Below are 27,443 nucleotides of genomic sequence, written 5' to 3' on the forward strand. Positions count from 1 at the left end.
ATAGAAGGATATCCCTTCAGAACAGATATGAGTAAGAATTTCTTTAGCCACAGACTGTGAATCTGTGGAATTCATTGCCACAGATGGCAGCAGAGGGCAAGTCATTGGATATATTTAAGGTGGAGGTTTACAGGTTCTTGATTAGAAGGGGATCAAAAGTTACGAGGAGAAGGGGTTGAGAGGGATAATAAATCAGCCATGATGGAATAGCAGAGCAGACTTGATGTGCCAAATTTCCTAACTTTGCTCCTTTGTCTTTAAGTCTTGGGGACCTGCCATAACCCAACCCCAGTATTCTTGAAAACTTCACTGCCGGCCTCATTGTCTCTGTTCCATGTTTCAGCACCATTTAGATCTGCTGCTCTGTTCCAATCAGTGATGGCAAATAGAACATCATGGGGGCGGAGGGAATATTTTCACAGATTCAGATTCAGACCCTGAAGTTTTATAAAACTCTTCCATGCAGTATTGGAAATACAGCAAGCAATTTGCATAAATCAAATTCTGCTTAGATTTGCTTTATTAGTCACACGTACGTCCACGTCAGAGGATGTGCTGGAGTCGGCCTGCAAGTATCACTGCGGTTCTGGAGCCGATGTAACATGCCCACGGCTCGCCAACCCTAATCTGTGCGTCCTCAGCACCATTTTCCTTCCTTCGCTTTAGATTTAGAGTCACAGCGAGCCCAACTGCACCCGTGTGACCAATTAACTTACTAACCCGCACGTCTTTGGAATGCAGGAGGAAGCCGTAGCGCCTGAGGGAAACCCGTGGTCATGGGGAGAGCGTACAAATGCCTCACAGGCAGCGGGGTGTATTGAACCTGGGCCAGAGGTACTGACGGAATCTCTGTTCATCCTCCCAGTGGAACATGTGGGTTTTCCCCGGGTGCTCCGGTTTCCTCCCACAGTCCAGGTAGGTTAATTCGTCATTGTAAATAGGCCCATGATGAGGTTACGGTTAATCAGGGTTGTGCGGTTGCCGGGGCGACGTGGCTCTCAAAAGGCCTACTCCCTGACGTATAATAAATAAATAAATGGTGAATAGGAGGGGCAGAATTTGAAGGTGACTGGAGGGAGGGGGGATATCAGAGGTAAGCCCCTCACACAGAGAGTGGTGGGTGTGTGGAACGTGTTGCCAGGGCGGTGATAGAGGCAGATACATTACAGACATTGAAGTAACTCCTAGATAGGCACATGGATGAAGGGAAAATGGAGGGTTATGTAGGAGGGAAGGGTCAGATTGGTCTTGGAGTAGATTAAAAGATCGGCACAAGGGCCTCTGTTGTGCTGTAATGTACAATCTCCTCCATTTCCCAGACATCCACGCTCTCCACATCTTCCAGCCACCTTAACAGGGATAGAGTTCCCCTTGTCCTCGGCTACCACCCCGTGAGTCCCTGCATCCAACACAGCATTCTCGGCAGCTTCCACCGTCTTCAATGGGATCCTAACACCAAACACACCTTTACCTCATCTCCACTCTCTGCTTTCCACAGGGATCACTTCCTCCATGATTCCCTCGTCCACTCATCCCCCCGACACATATTCTTACAAGCCACAGAACTGCTGCACCTGCCCAGTCACCTCCACTCAGGGCCTCAAACAGTCCTCCCAGTTCAGGCAGTAATTCACGGCAAAGCCTTTGAGGTCATCTGTTGTATCCGATGTTCCCAATGGGGCCTCCCTTACATTGGTGAGACCTGACATGTATTGGGGGACCACTTTTGTTGAGCACCTCCTCTCCATCTGCCAAAAGTGGATCTTTCTTAAGATATTCCTTAAACCCCAAACTACCAACCAAGCTTTAAGCTAACCAGCCTAATTTTTCTTCATCTGGTTTAGAGATATATGGTGTTTGATAATGTTTTACTGCACATTAAAAGCACTATATAAATGCAAATGATAGCCAACCATTTTAATTCCCATTCCCATTCCTGTTCCAACATGTTGGTGCATTGCCATCTCTTTTGCCACAATGAGGCCATCTTCAGGGTGGAAAACCAAAACCTCATATTCCATCTAGGAATATACTCATACACCAAACTGATGGCATGGATATCAATTTCTCCTTCCGGTAATTTTTCCCCTCCCCCTTTCCTCTTCTTCTATTCCCCCCTCTGGCCTTTTACCGCTTCTCACCTGCCTATCACCTCCCCGGGTCCTCTCTTCCTTCCCTTCCTCCTATGATCCACTCTCCTCTCCTATCAGATTCCTTCCTCTCCAGCCCACTACCTTTCCCACCCACCTGGCTTCACTTTATCATCTTCTGGCTATCGTCCTCCTCCTCCTCCCCGTCTCTTTATTTCGGCAACTCCCCACCCCCTTCTTTTCCAGTCCCGAAGAAGGGTCTCAGCCCGAAATGTCAACTGTGTATTCATTTGCATAGATGCTGCCTGACCTACTGAGTTCCTCCAGCATTTTGTGTGAGTTGCTCTGTGTTCAATATATATTTAGAACGAGGTTCACTCAGTGACAGTATTAAAGCCACTTTATTCATTAATTGAAATACAGCACAGGTTAGTGCCGCCTAACAACCCGCAATTTTTCCCTAGCCTAATCACAGGACAACTTACAATGACCAACTAACTTAACCACTGGTACGTCTTTGGACTGTGGGAGGAAACTAGAGCACCTGGAGGAAACCCACATGGTCACGGGGAGAACATACAAACTCCGGGAATGAGGTGAGACACGATCTACTACAACAGGCTCTGGAGACACAAACTGGCTGCTGTGTGACGGGTGCAATTTGACCTTCAACACACCCTTTAATTAGGCCAGCTGACTGTAGGACGTGCCTCCAGCTTGCAATCAGATTATCATGGTTAGAAACCGGCCATAAAATAATTAAGCACGTGGAACTCTCACTTTCTCAACCTTGAGGAAGTGACGAATTCCTGAAGTGTCACCGGGCCATGCGAACATGGTCCAGTCGCAGTTTGCGCAATGTTATTATGGGTGGGGCTTTGGAGTTGAGAGTTCAGTCTCGATGCCCTCCGTAAGGAGTTTGAACATTCTTCCCATGAATGTGTGGGTTCCCACTGTCCAAAGATGTACCATTTAGTAGGCTGATTGGTCATTGAAAATTGTCCTGTGATTAGGCCAGGAATAAGCCTGTCGGTTGCTGGGTGGTGAGGCTCAAACAACCTGTTCCACAACGTATCTCTAAATTTTAAAAAACAGAATACAAAACAGCTGGAAGTATTTCTGGTAAATCAGTGAGCAACCAGCTGGGAAAAAACACACACAAACCAGTGAGATTCTGGAGAAGTTAATAACTAATGCTGTAAACAGGTGAAGAATTAGTGTAAAGAGGATTTCCAGAACTTTCCTGGTAACCTCGTCTACACATAACTTGCCATACAGTCTGGAGAGAGAGCTGCAGGTACAAGGCAGAGTAGATGCACACAGTGGTAAGGTGAGATATTCACGGGGCTCAGAACAACGATAGGTGGAGGGACGGGTCGTGTTGAGGATCCAGGGAGTCTGCAGAAGGACATGGACAGATTAGGAGACCGGGCAAAGAAATCGCAGATAGCTTACGGCATATGGGTCATGCACTTTGGTAGAAGGAATAAAGATATAGACTATTTTCTAAACAGGAAGCAAGTTCAGAAATCCGAGGTACAAAGAGACTTGGAGTCCTCGTGAACGTTTTCCTAAAGGCTAACTAGCAGGTTGAGTTGGTGGTAAAGATGGTAAATGCAGTGTTAGCATTCATCCAGAGGACTAGAATATAAAAGCAAGCGTGTAATGTTGAGGCTTTATAAGGCACTGGTCAGATTGCACTTGGAATATTGTGAGCAGTTCTGGGCCCTTTATCTTAGAAAGGATGCGCTGGCATTGGAGAACCTCCACAGGAGATTCATGAGAATGATCCTGGGAATGAAAGGGTTAATGTATGAAGCGTGTAGCTGCTGGAGTTTAGAAAAGAAGGGGAGAGACTCATTGAAAACTATCAAATATTGAAAAGCCTACATAGAGTAAATGTGGAGAGGATGTTTCCTATAGAGGGGGGAGTCTAGGACCAGAGAGCACAGCTTCAGAACAGGAGGACATCCACTTAGAACAGAGAAAACGGGACTTGTTTAGCCAGAGAGTAGTGAATCTATGGAATTCATTGTCACAGACAGCTGTGAGGGCCAAGTTATTGCAGAGGTTTATAGGGTCTTGATTAGTAAGGGTGTCAAAGGTTACAGGGAGAAAGCAGGACAATGGGGTTGAGAGGGATAATAAACCAGCAATCGTGGTGGAATAGTGGATAGAACTCGATAGGCCAAATGGCCCAATTCTGCTGCAACGTTTTATGGTTTCTCACCTGCATCTTCCTCTTCACGGTCTCAAAAGGGAAGGAAAGGGTCTGAGCCACAGAAGCTGCCAGGCAACCATTGAGAAAGTTCTGGAGCGGCGTGAATTTCACACTGGGCTTGTTCCAGAGTTTATCCAGGTTAACGTAGACTAAAAATGAACCTGCCGAGAAAGGTACTGCTCCTGGAAAAGAAAATGCAGGAACTAACTCTCAACTAATTCCAAAGGAATATCACAGAAGATCCTTAAACCCTATATTTAAATCCAAATGGGATCTATTTTATTTTCATTTATAGATACAACGCAGAAAAGGCCCATCCAGCCCAACAAAACCCACTGTCCAGCAACTCTAACCCCACAGGACAATTTACCGTGACCAATTACCCTACCAACTAGTACGCCTTTGGACTGTGGGAGGAAACCAGAGCACCCGGAGGAAACACACGCGGTCACGGGGAGAACGTACAAACTCCTTACAGACGGCAGAACTGAACACCGGACCCAGGAACCCTGTGTGTGCTGAAGTATCACTGAAGGTAACTTTACAGAGATGTACAAGATGATCAGAAGCATAGATAAAATTGACAACCACAGATTGTTCCCCCCAAGGCAGAAATGGCTAATACGAGAGTGCATAATTTTAAGGTGACTGGAGGGAAGTTTGGGGGGGGGGTAAATGTCAGAGGAAGTGTTTGTTTGTGTGTTTTTTTTACACACAGAGAGTGGTGAGTGTGTGGAACTCAGTGCTGGGGTGATGGTACAGGCAGATACATTACAGGGCACTTAAAAGACTCCTCGTTAGACAAATGGATGACAGAAAAATGGAGGCTTATGGGGGAGGGAAGGGTAAATTAAAAGGTTGGCACAACATTGTGGGCCGAAGGGCCTGTACTATTCTATGTTCAAATACTGTAATCTACTTGAAAACTGTTGGGTAAGAGATAGAAAACAGACAGGAGATTGAGATAATTCCCTTGTCCTTTCTCAAAGCAGTCTTGTGGGATGTCTTATGGGATGTGCCTGCCCGTTCCAATCACTTTATTCTGGAATTTTTAATGGAAGGAGTCAGTCCATTGACACAAGTGAACAAATCTGGCTGGGGAAGTAACATGTAGGACAAATTAGAATATATTTGTGGGGTTTTGGATGACAGGTTTCATGCAGCTTTCTGAAGAAAGGAAGTTACTTGGATTTGAATAACTAAAGTTATTTAGTGTAAACTGGAGTTACTGTTCAAATCCTGGGAAGACAGCAGCCTGCATGCTGTGTGCTCGCAAGAATATCATTGTGATAATGGCTACCAATTTATTTTGACAATGATGCTTAAGTAGGCACAGAGCTCATAGAATGCAACGAAACGGGCTTTTTAACATCGTAAACCAGTGGGTTGTTGTGCTGTTTCCCGCTCGCTGTGAAAATGGGGGACACCTCCCTCTCCCTTGCCAGGGAGAGAGAACCTGTGGGTTGCTGAACGCCAGATGAATTGCGATAGTCTTTGGGGTAACTGCAAGGTCTGTGTCCTTGCTATCGCCTAGCTCACGCTTGTGCTCGGTAGCGGGTGCGCTTTTTGTTTTGCCGGTGGGGGGAGGGGGGATTGTTGCTCACTGCCGCTTACACGTGTGAGGGGGTAACTGGGGGGGGGACTTTGGGGTTTTCACGTTTAACTGTCGTTCATTCTTTGGGGCACTTCTCTGTTTTCGGGAATGTTTGCGAAGAAAAAGCATTTCAGGATGTATATTGTATACATTTCCCTGATATTAAATTGAACTTTTGAATTTCTTTAAAATCATCATTCGTTAGTCGAAACGTTTTAACTAAAGCCTCACAATCTCCTGGAAGAACAAACATCCAAGCTGAGGTGCTGCCAGGCCTGCTGAGCTCCGCCAGCCTCTTGTGTCTGTTTGCTTTGGATTTCCAGCATCTGCAGGATTTCTCACCTCCAGTGGTTCAGCTTTCCCTCAGACCTGTACTGGAGCCGAATATTATACATCCATCCCCAGAATGGGGCTTGGACCTGTTAGAGTGGATTTCTTTTGGGTAGATGATTTGTTTACACTTAAATGACTTTGGCCACAGGGGAGATGTCTTCCTTTTTTAAAGAAAGGGGCTTCCCTTCCTCCACTATCAACTCTGCTCTCAAATGCATCTCCCCCATTTCACGTACATCTGCTCTCACTCCATCCTCCCGCCACCCCACTAGGAATAGGGTTCCCCTGGTCCTCACCTACCACCCCACCAGCCTCCGGGTCCAACATATTATTCTCCGTAACTTCCGCCACCTCCAACGGGATCCCACCACTAAGCACAACTTTCCCTCCCCCCCCTCTGCATTCCGCAGGGATTGCTCCCTACGTGACTCCCTTGTCCATTCGTTCCCCCCATCCCTCCCCACTGATCTCCCTCCTGGCACTTACCCGTGTAAGCGGAACAAGTGCTACACATGCCCTTACACTTCCTCCCTTACCACCATTCAGGGCCCCAAACAGTCCTTCCTGGTGAGGCAACATTTCACCTGTGAGTCGGCTGGGGTGATATACTGCGTCCGGTGCTCCCGATGTGGCCTTTTATATATTGGCGAGACCTGACGCAGACTGGGAGACCACTTTGCTGAACACCTACGCTCTGTCCGCCAGAGAAAGCAGGATCTCCCAGTGGCCACACATTTTAATTCCACATCCCATTCCCATTCTGACATGTCTATCCACGGCCTCCTCTACTGTAAAGATGAAGCCACACTCAGGTTGGAGGAACAACACCTTATATTCCGTCTGGGTAGCCTCCAACCTGATGGCATGAACATCGACTTCTCTAACTTCCACTAGGCCCCACCTCCTCCTCGTACCCCATCTGTTACTTATTTTTATACACACATTCTTTCTCTCACTTTCCTTTTTCTCCCTCTGTCCCTCTGACTATACCCCTTGCCCATCCTCTGGGTTCCCCCCCCCCTTGTCTTTCTTCCCGGACCTCCTGTCCCATGATCCTCTTGTATCCCTTTTGCCAGTCACCTGTCCAGCTCTTGGCTCCATCCCTCCCCATCCTGTCTTCTCCTATCATTTTGGATCTCCCCCTCCCCTCCAACTTTCAAATCCCTTACTCACTTTTCCTTCAGTTAGTCCTGACGAAGGGTCTCGGCCTGAAACGTCGACTGCACCTCTTGCTACAGATGCTGCTTGGCCTGCTGCGTTCACCAGCAACTTTGATGTGTGTTGCTTGATGTGTGTTGCTTGGCCACCAGACTTCTATTTTAACTGTTTGACAAAGGACTGTGGATGGAGTCCACCACAATGGGCTTTCTAAAAAGTGTGAATACCAGATGCTTCTGGTAGTTTGACCTGATGCTGTAGTTTTGAAGGCAGTATCACCTATACATTATAAATATTAATATATTAATTGTCTTCTATGTTAGCATGGGAAATGCCAAATAAATGTATCGTAGACTTAATTTATATTCCTAAAGGCTGTAGATACCAACCCAGACATGTTGGCGTCAGGAGGAAAGGATGGTGTGAGATTTTGTATGTAGCTTCAACAGGAAGTATTGTCTGTAACTTTTTAAATAGGGATTGCCTTTGTGTTTAGCATATAAATATCGAGCCCACATTTAGCTAGCAGACCTTCCTGCGGAAAGCGTCTCTGTCTGTAAGATGCCTGCTGTACTTTGTTGTGTTGAATAAAGAAGCTGCTTTGTATCTACCAGTGACTCTGTCTCTCTGGTGATTTCATCCACGTTACAACAGGACCTGCCACTTGAGATGGATTCCCTATGTTCCCTGGGTCAGGTACAGGCTGAACTGAGGCATGGGCCCCAGGCCTGAGAGCACGAAATGACCCACTGTTTGGCTGATTTCACCTCCGGGCGTCGAGGCCAGGGGAGAGGGATGGGCCGGTGTTCAGCTCGCTGCTCGGTGGGGTTTACTCGTCTCTGTGCTGAACCGAGGCCGTGGCCTGACAGGCTGAACGTGACCTGACCGTGGCCTGACAGGCTGAACGTGACCTGACCGTGGCCTGAACGTTACAGGCTCCTGGATCGGCTGTGACTGCCAACTCACTTTTGTGAACTTCAGCTCTGAATGCTATCTGCTTACTTTGATTGCTTGCACAATTTGTTTTTTTTCCTGCACGTTGGGTGCTTGATGGCCTTCTTTTTCAAAGGGTTCTGTTGGGTTTCTTTGTTTTGAGGCTGTCTGTAAGGATACGAATCTCAAGGTTGTATATAGTACCCAGATAATAAATGTATATTGAACATTAAAGCAGCTTGGCAGAATGCAAGAAATCAGTTTTATATTAGATTAGATTAGATTCAACTTCATTGTCATTGTGCCGAGTACAGATACAAAGCCAATGAAATGCATTTAGCATCTAGCAGACACTAAGCATTTCCAGGCATTTGTAGCAACACACAGGAAAAGAAATGCTGGAGGAACTCAGCCGGTCAGGCAGAATCACAGTTACACACATGGCTTCACAGATTTATAGGCTGGTAAAGAAGGCATATGGCATGCTTTCCTCTGTTAGTCAAGGAGCTAAATTTTATATTCAGAAAGTTATGTTTCAGCTTTATAAAACTGTAGTGTTGCAGTCTGATCTGGTTGCCCCGTTATAAGAAGGCTTTGGAGAGTGGGCATTGGAGGTTTAGAGTCATAGAGCTCTACAGCACAGAAACAGGCTATTTGGCCCATCTAGTCCATGCTAAACTATTATTCTACCTAGCCTTATCAACCTGCACCGAGACCACGGCCCTCCATGGCCTATCCATGTACTTATCCAAACTTCCCTTAAATGTTGAAATCAAACCCGCACCCACTCTCACCATCCTGAGTAAACAAGTTCCCCTTAACCTTTCACCCTTAACCTATCACCCTTAACCTATAACCTCTAGTTATACCTCCGTGAAAAAGTCTGCTTGCATTTACCTTATTTACACCCTCATAATTTGGCATGCCTCTATCAAATCTGCCCTCAGTCTTCTACATTCCAAGAAATAAAGGTCCTAACCTATCCAACCTTTCGTTATACCTCAGGTCCTCCAGTCCCGGCAACATCCTTGTAAATTTTCTCTGTACTCTTTCAACCTTACAGTATTTACATCTTTTTTGTAGGTAGGTGACCAAAACTGCACACACTACTCCAAATTAGACCTCACCAAAGTCTTATACAACTTCAACATAACATCCCAACTCCTGTACTCAAATGCTGATTTATGAAGGCCAATGAGCCTAAGACTTTCTTAACCAGGGTGTTGCCTGGATTAGAGGACACGTAAAGAGAAGTTGGACATACCTGGGTTGATTTTTCTGGAGTGGTGGGGGCTGAGGGGATGTCTTGTTGAGGTTTAAAGGATTACAAGAGGCACAGGGAGAGTGGACTGGGGTTCCCAACCTTCTGTAGGCCAATGGCCATTACCACTGAGCAAGCTGTCTGTGGGTCCCAGCTTGGGAACCTCTGCAGAAGACAATCAGTATCTTTTTTCCCCAGGGATGAAATGTCTAATATACATTTAAGGTGAGAGGGCATAAAGTCAAAGGAGAAGTGTAGGGATAGTTTTTTTTTAAAAAAGCTCAGAGAATGGTAGGTGCCTATAATATGTTGCTAAGAGAGGTGATGAAGACAAACATAATAAGAGATGTTCAAGGCAAGCACCTGAATGTGCAGTAAATGGAAACGCTGGACATTGTGCAGACAGAAGGCATTAGTTTAGTTGTGAACTTGATTACAGATGTAATTAATTTGGCACAACATTGTAGACTGAAGGGTCTGTTCTATGTATGGAGGGAAACAAACAGTTCACATCTCTGGCGGAGACCTTGAATACCTGTGTCTGGATTGTAAAGGGATATAGAAAGCAAAACTTTTGTTGTGGCACCACCTAGTGGCGAGTACAGGTAAACGCCACTGGCTTGCATTACTTCTTTAACATTGAACAGCACAGTACAGGCCCTTTGGCCCACAATGTTGTGTTGTCCCTTAAACCCTATCTCCCATATACATCCCACCTTAAATTCCTCCATATACCAGTCTAGTAGTCTCCTAAATTTCACTTGTGTATCTGTCTCCACCACTGACTCAGGCAGTGCATTCCATGCACCAACCACTTTCTGAGTAAAAAACCTTCCTCTAATATCCCCCTCGAACTTCCCACCCCTTACCTTAAAGCCACGTCCTCTTGTATTGAGCAGTGGTGCCCTGGGGAAGAGGCGCTAACTATCCACTCTATCTATTCCTCTTATTATCTTGTACACCTCTATCATGTCTCCTCTCATCCTCCTTCTCTCCAAAGAGTAAAACCCGAGCTCCCTTAATCTCTGATCATAATGCATACTTTCTAAACCAGGCAGCATCCTGGTGAATCTCCTCTGTACCCTTTCCAATGCTTCCGCATCCTTCCTATAGTGAGGTGACCAGAACTGGACACAGTACTCCAAGTGTGGCCTAACCAGAGTTTTATAGAGCTGCATCATTACCTCACGACTCTTAAACTCTATCCCTCGACTTATGAAAACTAACACTCCATAAGCTTTCTTAACTACCCTATCTACCTGTGAGGCAACTTTCAGGGATCTATGGACATGTACCCCCAGATCCCTCTGCTCCTCCACACTTCCAAGTATCCTGCCACTTACTTTGTACTCTGCCTTGGAATTTGTTCTTCCAAAGTGTACCAGCTCACACTTCTCCGGGTTGAACTCCATCTGCTACTTCTCAGCCCACTTCTGCATCTTATCAATGTCTCTCTGCAATCTTCGACAATCCTCTACACTATCCACAACGATCTTTAAACTCTAAGATTTAGTTTTCCTCCACATTACAGATTACAGAATCCCACCCTGCAAAAACTCATTTCAGGGAGGTAGTACCAACAATTTGCGGGAGACTCCCGGAACTTCCAGGAGAGGTGGGACGTCCGCATTAGAGTAGCTCCTTAGCAGCTAGCCAGCTAGTTTAAATAACGTTAGCTATGCTAATGAACAAATGACACCTGTTAAACTCACCTCAACACGTCTTTTACAATCTTAACCCACCATGGGCAATAGAAAAGTCACTGTTGCAAACAGTGCAGTGAGCAACACTGTCATTATTTTTGACCCCTATTAGACAGGGCTACACTTTAGTGTAGTCTGGGGTGAAGTACGTTTTATATTTTCTTTTTTTGGAACACTGCCATGGCGCGTGCTCTCTCTCTCTCTCTCGTGCGCTCTCTCGCTCTCAAAAAAAAGTCGATTTCCGGGTTATTGTATATAATTTGTGGGCGTCAGGGAGCCACTATCAATAAGTGTGAGACTTCTGGAACTTCCGGGAGAGGTGGCGTGTCTGAGACTACCCTGCACAATATTTGCCACTTGAGTCGGTAACTGGGGCTGAGGTTGCTCTAGTGTTTAGGAAACTCTGCACAATTTGCATGTGGATTATGTGGCACAGTGGCTCACGGAATCAGATGCAGCAACACTGAGCCAGCGGAGGAGATACTCAGCCAGGTTAACGGGGAAGGCATTCTGGAGAGATGGGCATCAAGTTTTAGGAAGGGAAGGTAGGGTCGAAGCAGCCAATGATGCGGCTCACAATGGTGGAATAAAGGGATCAGGAAAGATCACAGGACAGAGGAGCAGAATTAGGCCGTTCGGCCCAACTGATCACAACGCTCTCCCTGCTGGTTCCGGTTGGCTGATTTATTAACCCTCTCAACTCCGTTCTGCTGCCTTTTCCCCATAACGTTTGACACACTTCCTGCACCAGGAAACACCGAGGAAGCCAGAATGTTTTGGGAAAAGATGTTGCTGGTGTAAACTGCACACACTTAACTCGAGAGTACATACTGGGTGCTCTGGGCTCTGGTCCAGGCACTGTCCCTACTTAAATACTGAAAAACATGTGTAAAAAGGAGAATGAGAGGAGATTTCATAATTATATTATACACACACACACACACACACACACACACACACTCTCTCTCTATAACAGAACTATAACACAGCAGCAGAGGTATAGACAGGATAAATGCAAGCAGGCTCTTCCAGAAGTTGGGTGAGACTAGAACTAGAGGTCATAGGTTAAGGGTGAAAGGTGAAATATTCCTGAGGGGGAACTTCTTCCCTCAGAGGATGGTGCGAGTGTGGAACGTGCTGCCAGCAGAAGGGTGGATGCAGGTTGGATTTCAACGTTTAAGCGAAGTTTGGATAGGTACATGGATGGGAGGGGTACGGAGGGCAATAGTCCAGGTGTGGGTTGACAAGACTTGGCAGAATAATAGTCTGGCATGGACTAGATGCAACAGTTGCTGAGAGATAAAGGTTCTGGAGTTCATGAGGTATTCTGTATGAAGTGTCTGCTCCACATCTGCAGACGAGAGAGTCAGCAGCTTCCCATTTCTGGGCATCAACATCACAGATGGCACAGCAGATAGATGTAATCATGAAGGAGGTGCACTGGCAAGTTTACTTTCTAGAAAGAAGGAGATTCAGAATGTATCTAGTATGGAGGCAGGTTGGAGATTTCTCACCAGAGTGCTGGAGACAGACCGATAATCCTATAGAGGTGTATAAAGCACGAGGAGCATAGGCAGGGTCAATAAGCACAGTCCTTTTCCCCTAGACTGTGGGGAATCACGGCAAGGCGGTACAGGTTTAAGGTGAGAGGGGAGAGAGCTAATTGGAACCCAAGGAGGAACTTTTATCCCTACCCAGCGGGTGGTCAGTATATGGAATGAGCTGCCAGAGGAAGAGGTTGAGGCAGGTACATTAACAAGGTTTGAAAGGTTCTTGGACAGGCACGTGGATTGGAAAGGTTTAGAGCAGAGGTTCCCAACCTTTTTATGCCACGGCCCAATACACTAACAGAGGGTCCATGGACTCCAGGTTGCAAAACCCTGAGTTAAAGGGCTGTGGGCCAAATGCGAGTGAGTAGGACAGGCTCAGACTGGAATCTTACCCACGTGGACCAGTTAGGGTGAAGGGCCCCATTTCGGTGCTGTATGACTACTACATTATAATATATAAAAAGATATAGGAGCAGAATTAGGCCATTTGGCCCATCGAGTCCGCTCCGCAATTTAATCATCATGGCTGATCCATTTTCCCTCTCTGCCCCAATCTCCTGCCTTCTCCGCACATTCCTTCATGCCCTGACTAATCAAGAATCTATCAACATTTGCCTTAAATATACCCAGTGACTTGTCCTCCCCAGCCACCTATGGCAATGAATTCCTCAGATTCACCATTATGTCACCAAATGCTCTAAGGAATTTCTACAGGAACACCTTAGCAAGCATCCTGAGTGATTGCATTCATAGCAACTCCAGCGTACAGGAACACAAGAGACTGCAGGACGTAGTGAACACAGTCCAGTCCGTCACAGGCATAGCCTTCCCCTCAATCAAAAGCATCCGTATGAAATAATGTCTCAAGCAGGTAGTCCATCATCAAGAAAGCCCACACTGGGAAGTGTCCTCTGTTCGCTGCCGCCATCAGGCAGGAGGTACAGAAGCCTGAAGTTCCACACCACCTGGATCAGGAACAACTACTTCCTTATAGCCATCAGTTTCTTGAACCAACCTGCTCAAGCCAAGCTCCACATTCACAATGAAACACACCTCTTGCACTGTAATGTACTTATCTCTGATGGTTTCTTTGATGCAAAAGTCCTTTTACGCACTGTCCTTTTCTTCACTTTTCTTATACATGTTCTGTGCTTTGTCGGAATCTATGTGACTGTGATGCTGTTTTCCCATCACACCTGAACTCGACTCGAGGATTCAGGCAACTCCCCAGCCTCCCAACATCTCCTTCATAATTCCTCAGTCCAACCTGATATCAAGCAGGTATTGTCTAATTGCATAGGATTTTATAAGTGTCTTTAATAAGAGCATTTTGGTTTTGTGCCAGAAATGCATAAGTGAGTGGTGGGATTCAGACAAAGAGGTAAGATATGCATCAACTTGGAAGATAAAAACCACATTCATGAACTCTGAAACCAGATAAAACCTACAGATGCTGGAAATCTAAGCAACTCACACAAAATGCTGGAGGAACTCAGCAGGCCAGGCAGCATCTAAGGGAAAAAGTACAGTCAATATTTTGGGCCGAAACCCTTTGGCAGGAACCATGCCAGTATCTATTGATTCTTGAAAGATCATTACTAATGCCTCCACAATCTCTCAGCCATATCTTTCAGAACCTTGGGCTGTAGTCCGTCTGGTCTGGGTGACTTATCTACCTTCAGACCCGTCAGCTTCCCAAGCACCTTCTCCCTAGTAATAGCAACTGCACTCACTTCCGCCCCCGACACTCTCAAACTTCTAAAATACTGTTAGTGTCTTCCACAGTGAAGACCGATGCAAAATACCTGTTTAGTTCATCCACCATTTCCTTGTCCCCATTACTACCTCTTCAGCGTCATTTTCCAGCAGCCCAATACCTCCACTTTACTTTTAATATATCTGAAAAATGAACTCTGGAGCTTTGATTTGGGATGATGCTTTTCAAGAACGGAAAATAAATTTCTAGCATTTGCAGAATCACTTGTGTGTATGATTTGCTGCTCCAAAATAATTTCTCTATGAAAAAAATCCCAACCCTGGGTCCAGTCCTATCCTTCTCCATAATTATATTGAAATTTATGGTCAGAGCATTGAGTATAGGAGTTGGGATGTAATGTTGAAATTGTACAAGGCATTGGTGAGGCCAAATTTGGAGTATTGTGTAGAGTTTTGGTCACCAAATTATAGGAAAGATGTCAACAAAATGGAGAGAGTACAGAGAAGGTTTACTGGAATGTTACCTGGGTTTCATCACCTAAGTTACAGAGAAAGGTTGAACAAGTTGGGTCTTTATTCTTTGGAACGTAGAAGGTTGAGGGGGGAATTGATAGAGGTATTTAAGATTATGAGAGGGATAGATAGAGTTGATGTGGATAGGCTTTTTCCATTGAGAATGGGGGCGATTCAAACAAGAGGACATGAGTTGAGAATTAAAGGGCAAAAGTTTAGGGGTAACATGAGGGGGAACTTCTTTACTCAGAGAGTGGTAGCTGTGTGGAACGAGCTTCCAGCAGAAGTGGTTGAGGCAGGTTCGATGTTGTAGTTTAAATTTAAATTGGATAGATATATGGACAGGAAAGGAATGGAGGGTTATGGGCTGAGTGCAGGTCGGTGGGACTAGGTGACAGTAAGAGTTCAGCACGGATCAGAAGGGCCGAGATGGCCTGTTTCCATGCTGTAATTGTTATATGGTTATATGTATGTCTACCATGTAGAAGTTTGAAACTTCCCTTCAACGGGAATTCAGTGAGACCCGCTCTCACTGATCTGCCTCCGTGATCTCAGCTGCTCTCCGACTCTTTGACCATGTGCTCACCCAGTCTCGCTACCTCAGCCGCGTAATTCATCTGTAAACTTGTCTTCCTTCTCCTCCTCTCCCTTCTTATCCTTGCTTCTTCCCCCGCCTTTCGAATCCTGTGAAGGGTCTCGCCCCCAAACCATCAAATGTAAATTCCTTTCCGTAGTTGCTGCTTGACCTCCTGCGTGTGTTGCTCTGGATTTCTAGCATCTACAGAATCCCTTGTGTTTCAAAGTAATTTTATTATCAAAATACATATATGACACCATATTCAACCTGGAGATTCATTTTCTTGCAGGCATTTACGATAAATCCAAGAAATACAACAGAATCAATGGAAGACTGCACCCAACCAGACAGACAAGCAAAAGACAACAAACAAACAGAAAAAAAATTTTTTAAATTAGCAATAAATATCGAGAACATGAGATGAAAGTCCTAAAACTGAGTCCACAGATTGTGAGAACAGTTCAGTGATGGGACAAGTGAAGTTCAGTGACATTTAAGCCTGCTATCGGGCAGGAGGTACTGTAGCATTAGGACAAGGACTGACAGGATGGAAAACATCTTCTTCCCCCAGGCCGCAAGTCTACTGAACCCCCTGCCACCACCCATATGAAGCGCCAGTAGAGTTAACTGTTTAGTTTTTAAACTAGTAAAGGTAAGGTACCTTATTATTTATTAATTTACGTGCGCAAGATATATGTATTGTGTTGTGCACCTTGGTCCAGAGGAACATTGTTTCATTAGGTGGTATACAGTACTGTGTAAAAGTCTTCAGCACGTTATATATCTAGGGTATAAGTAGTAATTTTATATATTGCACCGTACTGCTGCCGCAAAAAAAATAACAAATTTGATTACATATGTGAGTGATGGGTGCTGAGCCGATTTGGAGAGGTCGAGAACGGATTCTTTGGCAGTGAAATCCAGCTCCGAAGTGAATTGCTGGGCTGCGTGTTCTAGGCCTGGAGAGATTCGCCGTGGCGGAGCCCAGGCCCTAATGTGAAGTACAATCCGCTGTTTGGGCGATTTAAACACTGGCCCAGATAGACCGGAAAGGCAGGATGTTGAGAGTCGGGTGAGGTTGGATCACTCTGGGCGCCAAGCCGACTTTGGAGAAGTTGAGAACGGGCTTCTCCGGTAGCGAAATCTAGACCCGGAGCGATTTGCTGCAGCAGAGCCCAGACCCTAATGCGAGGTACAATCTGCTGTGCGGACTATTTAAATACTGGCCTCTCTCTGAGACACTAAGGGTGTGAGACTCCCCCGGCTGCTGTGCTTCACATCCACGAACATTGCGGCGACTTGTCCCGCTAATATGACGAACTGAACACCGAGGGTTTGGTTCTACTCCGAGCTGCTCCAGGGATTTGGATCGAAGGATTCAATTTTGGTTCGGAATGCTGTTGTTGTTGCTGACTTCTATTGTTTGCATGATTTGGTTTTTTTTCTTTCTTTGGCGCATTGGGGGTTGGTCAATTTTTTTAATTGGGTTCTTTCAGGTACCTTGCTTTATGACTGCCTGTAAGCAAACAAATCTCAAGGTTGTATAGTTTATATATTCTTTGAATATAACTGTACTTTGAATCTTTGATAAACTTGATTCTCCATTGTGGATTGAGTGGGAAGGGGGCAGAGAGAGGGGAATCATGGTGGAAAGGGGAAGGAAGAGGGGAGGGTGCAGGAAGCACCAGAGGGACGTCAGTATCATTAGAATCAAAATCAGGTTTAATATCACCGGCATACGTCATGAACTTTGTTAAATTTGTGGCAGCAGTACATTGCGATAGACAATAAATTAAAAAAAAATAATTACAGTAAGTAAATACAAGTATATTAAATAGCTAAATTAAGATAAATAGTGCAAAAAAACAGCAAGGGGGCAGGTCCCGGCTGGTGATAACAGCAAGGGGGCAGGTCCCGGCTGGTGATAAAAATAAGAGGGCACGTCCCGGTTGGTGATAACAACAAGGGGGCACGTCCCGGTTGGTGAGGGTCCTTGATGACGGAAGCCAGCCCCTCTCCCTCCTCCGTCCCTGGCACTCCTTCTCTGCCCCCCCCCCACCCTCGCCATTCCCAACATCCTTTGCTCCCGCCAGATTAACAGACCTGCTCTCACCTCCACGTTGACACACACAGTACTACACAAAAAGTTTTAGGCACCCTAGTTATACATATGTGCCTAACACTTTTGCACACTACTGTACAAGAATGACAATAAACTTGAACTTGATAAGATCAAGGATTTTTTTTATTTACAAGGGGTAAAGACAAATAACATAAAGAGTGTGTGAGCACTTCATAAAGAGTGATTTTAGAAAGAACACAGTTAGTTCAGTAGAACCTTTTAAACACCATCCCTCTGCTCCCAGACTCTACATTCCCTGACAATAGGCGCTGACAGAGAACATCAAATGCTACAGCCATCTCTAACTCAGAGTAAACAGCGCTACCCTTGTCCTGCTAGAATTTAGAAGTTGTCAGATGATAAACGTATTCAGCAATAGATACTGGGCTTTACACTCCTCCCCCCCCCCCGCCCCCTATGCCAGCTGTGCATACCTACCCAGTATTGACAGTGTAGCCCCTCGGTAAAGTGCTGAGAATCCTTCCCTGCTGTAGATAGTCAGGAGAGTGTGGACGATTCCTCTGTAGGTGGGGGCCCTGCTGTTCTGAACGATCAGGCGCGTCTCAATCAGTTCTGCAGGGTAAGTCAGGACAGCGGCCACGATTCCTGCCAGGCTCCCTGCTACAATGACACCACGGTGCGAGACGTGGCCTAAGTCGTCCATGAACAGGTTTATAAATCTGGGAAATAAACAGACAATGTCTCGTTGGTCCTGGAATCAAAGTGTCGTTTTGTAGGCTGATAAACTGACATGTGGGTAAACCTAACACAAAGTTCAGCAGAAGTTGGAAAAGTCGGCGAGGACTAGGTTTTAAAATGTGGGGAAAGTGGGAAGAGCAGAAAACCTGGTCAGAGCAACACACACAAGATGCAGGAGGAACTCAGCAGTTCAGGCAGCATCTATGGAGAGGGATAAGCAGTGGGTGTTCTGCAGCGACCCTTCACTGGGATGGAAGGGAAGTGGGGAGAAAGCCAGATGGGAAGGGAAGGAGCACAAACTGGGTGAGACCAGGTGAGGGAGAGGAAGTGAGAAGCTGGAAGGTTATAGGTGCAAAGGGAAAGGAACCTGAAAGGAGAGGAGAGGTCTGCAGGACAATTCCTCTCTGCCCTCCAATCTTACTCTGCCCCTTCACACTTGTTTTTCCACTAATTTTTCCTAGTTCTTATTTTCTTTATTTATATGGCATTTTAAGAACACAAGAAATAGGAGCAGGAGTAGACCATCTGGCCCATGGAGCCTGCTCTGCCATTCAATAAGATCATGGCTGATCTGACCATCTATCTACCTACCTGCCTTTTCCCCATAACCTTTAATTCTCCTACTATGCAAAAATCTGTCTGAAATATATTTATTGAGGTAGCTTCCACTGCTTCATTGGGCAGAGAATTCCACAGATTCACCACTCTCTGGGAAAAGCAGTTCCTCCTCATCTCCATGAGGCCTCCCCAGTACCCTGTACAGTTGCAGCAGAACCTCCCTGCGCTTAAGTTCAATCCCTCTAGCAATGAAGGCCAAAGTTCCATTTGCCTTCTTGATAGGCTGTTGCACCTGCAAACCAACCTTTTGTGATTCATGCACAAGCACTCCCAAGTCCCCCTGCACAACAGCGTGCACACGCTCTGCCCAGAGTCCAGAGAATTTTGGTAAATTATCACCAAAGCCTCTACTATAACTTTTGCTACTTCTTTCAGTACCCGGAGATGCATTCCATCAGGACCAATGGACTTACCTATCTTCAGGACCACAAGTTTGCTCAGCACTACCTCTTTAGTGATAGCTATTGTATCGAGGTCCTCACCTCTCATCGCATCCATAACATCTCTCTTTGGCATGTTAGATGTGTCCTCCACCGTGAAGACCAACACAAAATAATCATTCTAAATCTCTGCCATTTCCTCATTACCCAATATCAATTCCTCCTTCTTGTCCTTCAAGGGACCAATGTTCCCTTTAGCCATCCTTTTCCGCTTTATATAATTATTAAAACTTTTACTATCTGTTTTTAATATTTTGGGCTCATTTATTTTCATAATCCATCTTCCCTTTCTTTATTGCTCACTTAGTGGTTGTTTGTTGCTTTTTAAAGATTTCCCAATCTTCCAGTTTCCCACTACGCTTGGCGACTGTGTATGCACGAGCTTTTAGTTTGATGCTTGCTTTTATTTCTTTAGTTATCCAAGGCTGGTTCTCCCCAACCTTACTGTCCTTGCTTTTAACTGGAATATACTAAAGGCAACTAACTGACTTACCAGCAATTTCCCTTCCCCTCCTCTTTCTGCTGTATGGCTGTCTCCTCTTTGTACTGGCCATCTCACCTCTTCTCTCTCATTTGTGATGCAGGTTTTTGACCCAAAATGTTGATGAATCCTTTCCTTCCACAGATGCTGATTGGCCTGCTGATTTCCTCCAGATTGTTGGTTGCAAAAGACAGACACAGTTTGGTCCCATGGCTGTTCAGTCTGCCGGGACTACCTTGAGCTTCTTGTAACCTGCCACTTTAATTCTCTAGTCTCACCTATCAGTCTGGGGCATCTTGCTCTGTTACAACGACACCCAACACAACCTTAAGGAAAATTACCTCATCATATGTTTGAGCATGTTGCAATCTTCTGGACTCAACATCAAATGTTACAACTTTAGATAACTCCAGTGTTTGCTCCTAGGAAGACAAGCTGATTTGTTTCTGGCTGATCCAGCACAAGACTAGCGGATTTGCTTTCATTTACTCAACCAGTGTGATATGAGGAACTGCTATGTACTTGTTCGTGCCGAAACATGGCTCCAGGTCAATATCCTATGCACCATCAATCTTCAGGCCATGCCTCTCAAGGACTTGTGCTAATATTATTTTCTGTGACTGTATGTGTCATCATAACTAGATGTGTTCTGTGTCACTCTATGTATTGTGCTTTCTACCTTGACCCCAGGGGAACACTGCTTTGTTTAGCTATATACATGTGTACGGGTCAATGACAATTGAACTTGAATTTGATTACTTCAGTTCTCTGTCTCCAAAGATCATCTATCTGTGACACTGGCTCAGCTTGTTTGTTTTCTCTCTTCATTTCACCTTGGGTGGAGGGCATGCCAGCCTGACCTGCCGGGCACATCACCCAGATCCACACTTGGCAACGCCTACATCCCTGCACCCCCATATCGGCAGAAGATGAAAAAGCCTGAGAAAATGAACCACCAGATTCAACATCAGCTTCTATTATTGCAGGACACTTGAATGGATCTCTTTAATGATAAAGATGTACCCTAGTTCTCTTTGAATACCTCATTAAGACCTTGCACCTTATTGCCTACCTACACTGCACTTCCTCTATAATTGTAACACTGCTTTTATTTATTTAGAGATAAGGGCCCTCCTGGCCCAGCGAGCCTCACTGACTGGCAATCCACCTATTTAACCCTAGCCTAATCAAGGGACAATTTACACTGACCGGTTTACTACCAACCGGTAGGCCCCTGGACTGTGGGAGGAAACTGGAGCACCCGGAGGAAACCCATGCAGTTCACAGAGAGATTGTACAAATTCCTTACAGATGGGGCCAGAATTGAACGCTGAAATCTGGAACGCCGCAAGCCGTAATATCATTGTGCTAACCACTATGCTGGCGTGGTGCCCAAATTCTGCATTGTTTCCGTTTATTCCTTTTGTATGACCATAACGTACCTTAGCTTGGAATAATCTCTCTGGTGGGCATGCAGAACAAGGTTTTTCACTGTCTCTCTGTATATATGAGCTGGATTAGCAACTGCAGACTTTATCAGGAACGTGTTCAAACGCCACAACGGCAGCTGGAAAAGTTCAATTAGTCTAAAGCTTAAGGGAGGCACAGTAGCTCAGCTGTTAAGTGGAAATCAATTACAGTGCCAGTGACCCGGTTCAACTCCTGTTGCTGTCTGTAAGGAGTTTGTACGTTCTCCCTGTGACCATGTGGGTTTCCACCCAGTGCTCTGGTTTCCTCCCACATTCCAAAGATGTATGGGCTAATACAGGGGTCCCCAACCTTTTTTGCACCGTGGACCGGTTTAATATTGACAATATTCTTGCGGACTGGCTGATCGGCGGGGTGTCCAGGTAGGGTTAAACTCACCTCAACATGTCTTTTACAGTTAGGGTTGCCAAATTTCTCACTCCCAAATAAGGACAAAAGTAGCAGTCAAATCCCAGGACACTTTACCCCAAGAAAGATTACCATGACCATGAAGCCTTGCACGAGCACCTGTGTGCACATGCGTGACGTGCACATGTAATGTGCGCATGCGCGCCGATTTTTTCCCCCCACAAATTGGTTTTGCCTTCATCTTCCCAACTACACTGTACATACATTATTTCTACTTTATATAGGCTGTGTATTTATCATATCATTCCTGCTTTTACTGTATGTTAGTGTTATTTATTTTCGGTTTTATGCGTTATTTGGTATGATTTGGTAGGTTATTTTTTGGGTCCGAGAATGCTCAAAATTTTTTCCCATATAAATTAATGGTAATTGCTTCTTCACTTTACGCCATTTCGGCACAAAAGGTTTCATAGGAACACTGTACCTTAGTAGGGAAATACGGGACAAGGGGGGTCCCGTATGGGACAAACCAATTTAGCCCAATATACGGGATGTCCCGGAAAATACGGGACAGTTGGCAACCCTACGTTCACCTGGTGAGAAACTGGCTACTGGAACAAACCATAAATGGACGAGACTGGACAACATGGAGTTAATGGAATGCTACTGCAACAGTAACCCACATGAAATAAGATACATCAAGTGTATGTGGGGACTCTGGCAACAATGAAAACCGTCGGTCACATTCACGGAAAAACAGCTGGTTACCCAGTGATCAAATGCTAACAACAGAGGATTGCTATCACACCTTGCGTTGGAAGACATACATCACGGTGTTGCAGTAACATCACCGCAGAACCGAGCCAATCCGGAAATAAGAGTTCAAATCCCACCTCCACAACTCACAGATGGTACAAAGGTAGTAGTATCACCTTGCACATGGGAAATGCAAGTTCGAACCTCCCCTCGGGGCATACCAGCGCTGGCTGCTGCAATCAGACAGAGGAGATCATTGCTAAACTGGTGACTGTCAAGCAACGAACTAGGCTCCCCAGACTTGGTGATAAAATTCCATCAGACAGCATTCCGGAAGCAGCCGATGAAGCTCTACTGATAACTGTAACCTCCAACATAACTGAGACCAATAACCTGATGTATGCATTGGCTTCAGGAGTCCTAGAGGTGCTGGGCTACAAAATGAAATACAGTAGAGAGTGGACAGTACTGACATAACACCCCTTCCCCCCTCAGAGATGACGATTGGAAGCCAAGATGAAAACCACAAGGGCGGACGTCAGCTGACTAACTGAGCTGCAGAAAGCTGGGAACACCAAAGACTCATCTCGGCCACTAAGCAAGTACAGAGGCATGTCCATAGCTGAAGCTCTGGAAACTGCCAAGCAATGGTTAACAGCTCTGGCTACCAGACTACAGAGGTACACTAAGGATGCAGAGGCCAAGCAAATAAATGCATTCCTTTCCAAAGAACCAGGAAAAGTATTCGCACATTTCCAGAGCAACAACATGCCAGTACCTGAACCAACCAAGACTGCACTGAGTACTGGAAGAGTATCTGGGAGAAAGAACCATCACAGAACACCAGTGCCCAGTGGCTGAAAGACCTACAAACAAGCTTCTGCAACCTCCCAGAGGAAGAACCAGTCACCATCACAGCAGCAGATGTCCAGTAATGGGTAGTAAGTATGAAGAACTGGACGTCACCAGGGCCTGACATGATCCACGCCTATAGGCTGAAGGAACTAACAGCATCACATACACGACTGGCAGCTCCAGTGAACCAGCTGCTTGAAGCAGGCTCCCACCCTGACTGGCTAACTCAAGGAAGGACAGTACTCATAATGAGGGATCCTCACAAAGGAACAACACCATCAAACTACCAGCCTATCACCTGCCTGTCAACAACATGGAAGCTCCTATCAGACATCATAGCCACCAAGCTGAAGGGACAAGTGTGCAAATTCCTGATCTCTGCTCAGAGGGGGATTGGTAATGGAATCAAAAGCTCCAAGCACCAACTACCAGTGGACAAAGCAGTCATGCGAGACTCCAAGACCGGGCAAACCAACCTAAGCACAGCCTGGATCAACTACCAGAAAACATATGACTCAATGCCCCACACATGCCTGTCTCTGTACAAGGTCAACAAGACACTAAGGACCTTCATCAAGAACTCAATTGGCTGTTGGAGAAAAATGCTAAAAGTTAAGGCAAAGCTAGTAGAATGGTGCCGCAGCAACAACCTGGCACTCGACTTCAGTAAGATAAAAGAGCTGATTGTGGACTTCAGGAAGGGCAAGACGAAGGACCACATACCAATCCTCATAGGGGGATCGGAAGTGGAGAGAGTGAGCAGCTTCAAGTTCCTGGGTGTCAAGATCACTGAGGATCTAACCTGGTCCCTACATATCGATGTAGTCATAAAGAATGCAAGACGGAGCGTATACTTTACTAGGAGTTTGAAGAGATTTGGCATGTCTACAAATACGCTCAAAAACTTCTATAGTTGTACTGTAGAGAGCATTCTGACAGGCTGCATTACTGTCTGGTATAGAGGGGCTACTGCACAGAACCGAAAGAAGCTGCAGAAGATTGTAAATCTAGTCAGCTCCATACAAAGTACCCAGGACATCTTTAGGGAGCGGTGTCTCAGAAAGGCAGCGTCCATTATTAAAGACTTCCAGCACCCAGGGCATGCCCTTTTCTCACTGTTACCATCGGGTAGGAGATACAGAAGCCTGAAGGCACACACTCAGTGATTCAGGAACAGCTTCTTCCCCTCTGCCATCTGATTCCTGAATGGACTTTGAAGCTTTCGATACTACCTCATTTTTTAAAATATACAGTATTTCTGTTTTTGCACATTTTTAAACAATCTATTCAATATATGTAATTGATTTACTTGTTTATTTATGTTTTATTTTATTTATTATTTTCTCTCTCTGCTAGATTATGTATTGCATTGAACTGCTTCTGCTAAGTTAACAAATTTCACGTCACATGCCGATGATAATAAACCAGATTCTGATTCTGATTCTGTCTGCTGGAAATGAAAGAGACATTGACTCATTAGTCCACCTGACAAGGGTGCACAGCAGAGACATCGGGATGTCATTGGGACTGGAATAGTGCTGCCGGGTGGTCGTGAAACGAGGCAAACTCAACAAAGCTGAAGGTGTCGAGTTACTTGAAGGCCTCGTACCAGATGCACAGGACAGTTACAAATACCTGGGGATCCTGCAAGCGTAGGGAAGCCACGATGAGGACACAAGGAAGGCTGCAACATCCAAGTCCTTCCAAAGAGTGAGACAGGTCCTAAAAAGCAGCTGAATGGGAAGAACAAGATCAAAGCCTTCAACACATTTGCCCTACTAGTCATCAGATACCCAGCCGCAGTAGTGTGCTGGCCAAGGAACAAACTGGAAACCGTTAACATCAGGAGCCAGAAACTACTCACAATACATGGAGGATTCCATCCAAAGTCCATGTCGAGCGACTGTACCCCCACCAGAAAAAAGGTGGACAGGGAGTTGCAAGTGACAAGACCATAGTCCTGGAGGAAATGCGAACCATCCGTGAATATGTCAGGAAGATGGCCCATGAGGACAACCTGCTAGGAGAATACCTCAGACAGCAGAATAGCAGGGGACATGGAAATGGAAGTGGGTGAAGCAGAGCCAGAGGACCAGAGGCCATGGCAGGACAAACCACTGCACGAGATGTACCATCGCCAGGTATCAGAGATAGTTGACGTAAGAAAGTCCTACCAATGGCTGGAAATGGCAGGCTGAGGGACAGCACAGAGGCATTGCTCATGGCTGCACAAGAACAATTGCTCAGCACAGGAGCAATAGAAGCAGGGATCTATCACACCAGACAAGAGCCAAGATGCAGACTGTGCAAGGAATCCACAGAAACCATCCGGTACATAGTAGCCGGGTGCAAGATGCAGGCAGGGACAGCATACACTGAATGACACAACCAAGTTCCAGGAATTGTGTACAGGAACATCTGCTCTGAGTGTGGACTGGACACTCCATAGTCCAAATGGGAAACACTCGAGATGGTAGTGGAGAGTGACAGAGCTGAGATCCTGTGGGACTTCAAAATACAGACTGATAAACAGGTACTGGCCCACCAACCAGACAGAGTAATACTGGACAAGGAACAGAAGAAAGCTATAGCAATAGATGTGGCAATCCCGAATGACAGTAACATCAAGCAGAAAAAACACGAGAAGCGAGATAAAAGGACTAGAAGGGCCAAGATGGCCTGTTTCCGTGCTGTAATTGTTATATGGTTCAATACCAGGGCTTGAAAGAGCAGATAGAAAGGATGTGGAAGGTTAAAGCGAGATATATAAAACAATAATGTTATATAATACATATATATTCAGCATTCTTGCTCGTTTAAATGTCATTATGGGTTGTGTGTATAAATATGTGATTGCTACGTCATCCCGCTACCAAGTGATACGGGCACGCCTCGCTTAAAGTAAAACTCGAAGTTAGACCCGCATTTTCGCACTCCTGTGTTTTCCTTTGAATGGGTTTTATGTTTTGAAGTTACAAAACAGAACACCTTCCCCATCTAATCCATAGTTGAATCTAGTGCACACTGATCCGTGACAACCCGACCCAGGACCCGGAAATTCTCCGCTTACCCCGCGTCAGTGTGTGCTGACTGGCGGCCGGCTCGGGATTGGCTCCACGGGGAAGGCGTGAGCACCGAGTGCCTCAGTGACATGACCGCTAGTAACCCAACTTCCCAAACATTTGCAACCCGAGACCTAGTCTAGGAAAGGCCGAACCATCTTCTCCGAAAACCAAACCCATCACTTACTGAAAATATTCCGTTAAAGAAATACAGTGTTGCAAAAACTCGCACAAATGTATCTGTGTTAATCTGATACCGATAGGTCCTTCATATCCAGAGGGATTCCCCTCATTTCAGCTGTAGCTAGGTATATTACCCGGTAAAATACACTCTTACTTGTTATAAGACGACAGTTGAATGGCGTTGTAGGGGGAAAGGCGCAGGCAGGCGATGAAATTCCCCTTCCACAAAGCTCGCAGTCCCTCGGCCTCGCAAAGTAGCTGGAAAGTTCGGAGGAAGCCCTTCTTGCTGTGGAAGGTCCCCACTTGGCTCAGTACCTTCACCACGTCCAGCGGGCATGTGAGGGAACGGCTGAGCACCCCGGCCGCTGCCCCGCAGCCCACACTTTGGCAGTAGGTGATCCTGCAGTCTCGCTTGCCCACCGCCATCCTCCGCTTCTCCCGGCGGCACCCGGCTGGACTGCGGGCAAAGCTGACAGCGAGTTCCAGCGATCAGTGACGAGAGGGCCGCGGGGTGGGGGTTGGACTAGGAGCCCGGAACAGCTTTGAAACTCCGAGGCTGAACGTTGCTTGTGTGTGTCATCACACCACAGCGGTACCTTTGATCCGACCCCAATGTATACGGCGATTCGAGGCTGGTTCGTAGATCCAAATACAGTCTGTAGAACCGGATCTGGTCATCGGTCAGTCCTGTTCAGTTACCAACAGGCCTTTACTTACATTCTAGCATCAGACTCCGTTTTAC

The 27,443-nt window shown here is 45.9% G+C and overlaps 1 protein-coding gene across 1 annotated transcript in view; it reads right to left on the minus strand.

The window, feature by feature from the left end:
• Positions 1 to 27,443, minus strand: part of slc25a43 (solute carrier family 25 member 43) — a 42,454-nt gene extending 15,011 nt beyond the window's left edge. Inside the window, exons 1-3 of the mRNA XM_063061454.1 lie at positions 26,856 to 27,443; positions 18,210 to 18,451; positions 4,321 to 4,493 (exon numbers count right to left, since the gene is read on the minus strand). Of these exons, the coding sequence (XP_062917524.1) occupies positions 4,321 to 4,493; positions 18,210 to 18,451; positions 26,856 to 27,127 (687 nt within the window). The 5' untranslated portion in view covers positions 27,128 to 27,443. The remainder of the gene's footprint in view (positions 1 to 4,320; positions 4,494 to 18,209; positions 18,452 to 26,855) is intronic.

This window comes from Mobula hypostoma, chromosome 10 (assembly GCF_963921235.1).
Source record: "Mobula hypostoma chromosome 10, sMobHyp1.1, whole genome shotgun sequence".
Lineage (NCBI taxonomy): Eukaryota > Metazoa > Chordata > Chondrichthyes > Myliobatiformes > Myliobatidae > Mobula > Mobula hypostoma.